Source organism: Copidosoma floridanum, unplaced genomic scaffold (genome assembly GCF_036245765.1).
Source record: "Copidosoma floridanum isolate Cflo_tuat_1 unplaced genomic scaffold, Cflo_Japanese_pri ptg000011l, whole genome shotgun sequence".
NCBI classification, from domain to species: Eukaryota; Metazoa; Arthropoda; class Insecta; order Hymenoptera; family Encyrtidae; genus Copidosoma; species Copidosoma floridanum.
In genome coordinates, this window is record NW_028321888.1 from 9,002,652 (window position 1) to 9,008,651 (window position 6,000).

Sequence of the window (6,000 nt, forward strand, 5' to 3'; positions counted from 1 at the left end):
AATTTTGAAAACTTTCAACGAAAGGTTGTAAGGCAGTTACAAACAAAATTTTGAGGGAGTCAATTGTGACCACTGCTTTTTGTAACCAGAAATCACTTCTAGGATTATTTCTGAAAAAATCTATTACTACTAAAAAGAGAAAAGTACTGATAAAATCTTGTAACTACAAAATGTATATCATCAGGTGTAACGAATGAAAATGAAAGTTAAGTTGATCATAAAAATAGGAAACCAAGAAATTTTTTTAGAAGAAATTTATTTTTTTTTTACAGGTATTTAGATGAATATTTTTTACGAACATTACATGAGCTGATATTGAAATATTTGCAGTCTGGTACTAAAATGAAAGCCGTTATAGATTTTAGCATGAAAAATTTAACCTTGAAAAATAATTTAAATTTTAATTAGTTAGAGTATACAATTACTACAAAAAATAAAAGTTAAATTATACTTTTTGTGATTTCTACAAGTTATAAAAGTCGTGCTCACACAATAGTTCGATTTAAGCATAACTACGGAAAAAAATCAAGTACTGTTAGTAAGCTGATATATACCTAGGCTGAAAATCAGTTATTTCAAATGATTTTTGTTCCCTGTACTATATAAATTGATTTTCGTTTAATATGACATCTAACTTGAGGAATCAAGACCACTTATCGATCAATTTTACTCTATTATTCAATAGGTGAGTGAGAGAGAAAACAAAAGATCATACATTTGCAACAACTTTTATATTACCAATTATATATTATAGAAAGACCGATTAATTTATACTTGACGATTAATTGGATTGATAGGCACATAGGATTAAAGAATAAAATTGTTGTTGAAATAGCCTTGTATACATAGAGAAGTCTTATCACTATTTTAAATAAAAAACTGACAAACAAATCAATCAATTTTTAAACGCTGTCGAGTAAGTAAGTCATTTAGAAACAGTCACATACGAGTTTAAATTTGAAAAAATTGTAAAAACATAATTTAAAAAATAACTAAATAATATTTTCTCCTATCTCGGGCGTTTTTTTCAAATATTTGGACGTTTACTGCGTCCTCGGTAGAAAAAATATAGCATTCGCCACTGATGCGCATCCGGCCAAAGTGATCACCGAGCCTGAGGGGATGTTTACTATTGATCTGGCTTAACTTTGTCCATTTGAAATAAATATTCATAAATTATTTATGTTTTTATTTAATGCATTGTTATCAATTATAAGAAGATTTTTGGAGACCTTAGTAAGTATTGAAAATGAAAAAAAAAGCTTGAAAAAAATGTTTTCGAAAGAAACTGACAACAAGCATGTTTAACTATGTTCTCGGTTGGAAAAATAGTGGTGTTTGCCACAAGTGGATAGGTATTGTTACTTATGAGTATCGTACAAGATTTTTCGTAATAGTGTATGGGAAATAAGCGTTTCTTGCACTGCAGCGAAATATTTTCCCAAAAAACTTACGTTTGCTAAGAAAAATACCCAAAATGATGCCCAGAATGATTTTTAGCACAGACTTTTCAAAAAGGTGGCATATTTGTAAATAAATAACGTTAATCGTGGATATCTATAATTCAAAAGATACAAAACAACAAAGATATTGTTTGAGAAAGTTTTTCATTTAAAACTTTGCCACTTTGCACGCTCAAATGTGGTAAAGTGGTAAACTAAATTTTGTACAGGCTAATTTTTATTCAATCGAAATTTTGCATGATGAAAGGTACTACTAGCTGGAGCCTGGCAATCGGCAGCGGGTAAAAAGAGAAGAGCGTTGATTTACAGAATCTTCTAGATTCGCTAAACACTTTTGTATTGAAAATTATTCGTAACTTTGAATACGCGTAAGTTTTTCAAAATATACCCATGGTTTTTACATGTAAAACTATTTGAGGAGCGGGACGAACTTTGCAGGATTAATGATCGTATAAGTAGTAGAAAATACCCAAAAATCTGTCAAAATATCTCGTAATTCACAAGATATACTTAGTAAATAATTATTGCAAAACACAACATTTGTGTGAACCTTTTTATAATTAAATTGTAAAAGTTGGAATTATAATCAGTCTCAAACGAACTGTACCGATTAGTTAAGTTTCTTCTTTGACTCATCTTTGTGCGAACTATTATTTGCAAATAAACTTGATAATCGCAAGGGATCTCAAAAAAGACTATATTATAGTATAGTTGTCGTACCTGGTGGCGCCTGTCATCGGGGCAAGCGCCAGGCCTAAGGGATTCCTTGTGCTCGCCCTGGTTGGATGAGCACAAGGTACGAACTTGTTTTTCTCACTGAAGGCGCAATGAACGTCCAAAGATAAAAAAAACGGCCAGAGTAGGAAGTGCATTTTTTTTATCCTATGGACATAAAGTGCGACAAGGCCTTTGCACGAATGGGAGGGAATTTTAATGCAGTCACCAAAAGCAAGTGCTAAAAGAGAGAAGTTGCTACACAGGTATGTACAGTATGCCACCTGAAAGAGTTTCAGTTTACACGTAGCCCTATAAGCTGATCGGTTCCTGTTTAGGTGAGGTGCAAAATTTAAATACACACCACGGGCAGAAGATAAAGAATGCCCAGATGTCGTGTTTGCATTAGTAACCCTCGGGATCGTCCCTGGACCATTTTTTACTTGACCACCCTAGCCGTGTAAATAGCTCCGGGGTGGAAAATGTTGGTTTTTTTTTCCGAAATGCAATTATTTGCCAGTAACAAGAGTGTAAAAGCGAACTTACCTCACGAAGAGCTGCTCTTGATTGTTGACTCTCCATGATACGACGGTGGCACCTGCGAATAACACAAACAAAAATTGTAAAATGGTTTTCCACACCGATCGACGATGGACTTAAAATGATGGCATGGATTCGTTCTTAGGGCTGATTTGCATGCTATTAGCAAGAGGAAAAATTAAAACTTATATAGAAGAGTTTATCACTTGCAAGCAAGTGGAGGAGCAGTAACATTATACCCACTGGCACAAGTGTTGGGGAAAAAAGAGGACAGAGCACACTCATAGTGCGATTTCTCATGCAAGAGTATGAACGAAATCACCGCGACAGAGGTCACATTCGCGGCCACGGGACAAACTCGTTTGAATCCGCCTCGCACCGCTATGCGCAACTCTTGCGTTTTGTAAGTGCACGCATATACAGGTATATACGTGCATCACGTACGACGCAGCGCACCATCAATGACGCTCGAGCTGGAGCAACGAACTTGACTCGACTTTAACGTCCAACTTGCTAAGATTCCCATGTCTCGTTGTGTAAGTATACCCGAGCAAACGGTCGTCATACATTATACTCTGGCTAATACATGTGGCGCTTCTGTTCGACATCCCCGGAAAATTAACAAATATTAAAAACAGTCCATTCAACTTCTTTCAAAGTATTCAGTTATGTGAAAAGATTGACATAATTCATTAGTAATTGCTTAAACCAGATGTGAGGCCTCCATGGACATGAGATGTATCTCTGTATGAAACCGCAAGCGATGGAAAACCAAAAATTCTCCGTCATTTTCCGATGACGCAGCTCCGCGCGCGTTTGCTGATGAGAATAGGTACCACGCGGTCTTTTTATTTTTTACTCTGGTCATGTGAGCACGTGTAGGTATATCACATACGTCTCGAATAGCGAGAGCCACTGGCCACTGTGCCCATTCATATAGCTTCTCCGCAAAGATCGACTATTTTTTAATTTAATTACCACTCGTTCGAATTTTTTTTTACATCTGAATTGTTAATCACCGTCTTGCGTGACCTTCCCGTCACTTTCTTTTTCTCATTTTGTTTTACCAAGCCAATCAATCATGAACAAATATCTATATACTTATCTCCGTCTCGTTTTGCAGTCATTGAGAGTTGAGCTACAAAAAAATATCCCGATTTCACCCGACATCGCGATACATCTATTTTTACATACCGGCATGTAAATGCAGCCTTATTTTGACTACAATACCAAGAGTATGGCATTGACACGCAACTTTTTTTTTTTTTTTTTTTTTTTTTTTTTTTTTATCGACGGCAACGGCCGTAAGCAATTATACACGAAACCATTAAAAGAAAAACAAAATCGTACATTGTGCAACTGCATGGTAATCCATTAATAAACATCCTTGTAGACTTATCTACGCCCGTTTACCGGTATCGCTACACTTTGACAAATTCACGATAGTTATACAGGTACGTACACACATACGCGTATGTGTCCAGCAATTAAGAATATTTTTATTTGCTCTTTCGAACTTTTCAAACCAAACCTTGGCATAATATCGATCCGACGCAAGAACATCAGAGCACGTGGGAGTCTCTACGTATATATGTATAAAGACGACACGCAGCAACAGTGGATCCGAGTGTACACTTATATATACAGTGGGCGGCAGGTGGTTGGCGCGGCACGTGGTAGCGGCACGCCGTTTTGCATGGTGTATCCAAGTACAACGTCAGTTTTAAAAAATGCATCACCTACATATAAAATACCGTGTACGAAATTTAAAGTCAAAGGGACTTCACAGCCGCTTAGCTTTTTTTTACCAACACACTATTTCTGATCCTATAGCCGCAAGTTCCGTAACTTTGATTTGACTGTTCGTTACTTATATATGCTCTCAGTATACTAATGACAGCCAAAATTATACACAAATGCTGCTTATCTCGAGGCTGCAGACGAGCGTATACGCAAATTTTCAAACTCGTTTTGCCGAGGCCGCGCGAGCGCAAAAACAAAAAAAAACCGGCACGAAGAAGCGTAGTGTTATCCTGACGTTGCTAATTAGTATGTCTAGTGTTTGCTGTTGCAAACTGCCGAGCTGCTGTTTATAGCGCCCTACATTTCGAACTTTAACTTCAAAAAGGTACTTTGATGCGCCGTAAAACCATTGTTTTCGGCATTTTCCGCCTTTTCTACGTCACGCAAGGACAAGCGCGCGACTGCCGACATGAAAACAAGTGACACTTAAATGCCCGATCTCCCCTCGGATACGCGTTTGGTTGACATGTGGAGTCATTTGTCTTTATCTTTCGTAACACCAAAAAAAAAAAAAAAAAAACAAAAGAAAATAACCCCAAACAAAATAGTAAAAGTAATAGCGGCAACGGGAAAAAAAGCACAGTCTGGTCGCGGAGAAAGCACTGGAAGACGGAGCCAGGGGGGGTAGGTTGCGGGAAGTCAGTTGACAGGAGCCCCGGTCCGGGTCGCGTCCACGAGTCTCACGCACCGTGAAGGTTGATGGTGCAAGTTGTGTTGTTGCCCCGGTCGAGCACGACGACACTAGTGGCCGCTGCCATGTTGTAAGCGCGAATGCCGTAACTGCACTCAGGGCGAGCCGGTCGCCACAGTACTCTCTTGCGGCCTCGGCGCCGTGCTCACACGCGCGCCCTCGGCTCGGCCCCTCTCTCTCCTTAACCCTCGCGTAACGTTGACGGTATATACATGTGCTACGCACGCGGGAGAACTTTACCCGTTGGGGAGGGTCAGTGGGGAGTGCCCCGGCGAATGGCCGGGCTGACTTCGGAGCGAGTGCCAGCCCATTGGACGCCGTCTGCCCAGTGAGGGCGCCGATCCGGCTGGCGGCTGCATTTAAATTGAGGCTGCTGCTACTGCATTGGATTGCACGGATGGAAGGGCGAGCATTTGCTACCTGTATACCTATACGTGCGTCGAACGTGAGAGGATTCAGGAGGTGCAGTATGTGGGGGTTCGCTTCGCCGGTCGTGATGGTCCTTTTGTAAGTAACCGTACTTACCTATCAATTTTGGACGTCAGATTACAAGCGAGGTTGCTGTATACCCCGCTGTACACCAGGTAATTAAGAATATATACGTTATCGTTGAAGGGGTTCCATTTGCTAGATTCGAGTGTTAATCATTCAAAGATTTGATCGACACTGTAAAGAGCGTGTCTTCATTTAGAAATATTGCATCAAGAAATAAGTACACGTTGTTGGGTTCATCTGAAACTAATGTTGCATTGATATGCCACAAATGAATTTTTACCAACCAACAGGTGC

At 39.2% G+C, this 6,000-nt stretch overlaps 1 protein-coding gene across 1 annotated transcript in view; it reads right to left on the reverse strand.

Annotated features, from left to right (window-relative positions):
• LOC106639015 (uncharacterized) overlaps positions 1–5,302 on the reverse strand; it is a 75,499-nt gene extending 70,197 nt beyond the window's left edge. Inside the window, exons 1-2 of the mRNA XM_089589965.1 lie at positions 5,209–5,302; positions 2,724–2,775 (exon numbers count right to left, since the gene is read on the reverse strand). Of these exons, the coding sequence (XP_089446091.1) occupies positions 2,724–2,775; positions 5,209–5,278 (122 nt within the window). The 5' untranslated portion in view covers positions 5,279–5,302. The remainder of the gene's footprint in view (positions 1–2,723; positions 2,776–5,208) is intronic.
• Positions 5,303–6,000: the final 698 nt, after the last annotated feature.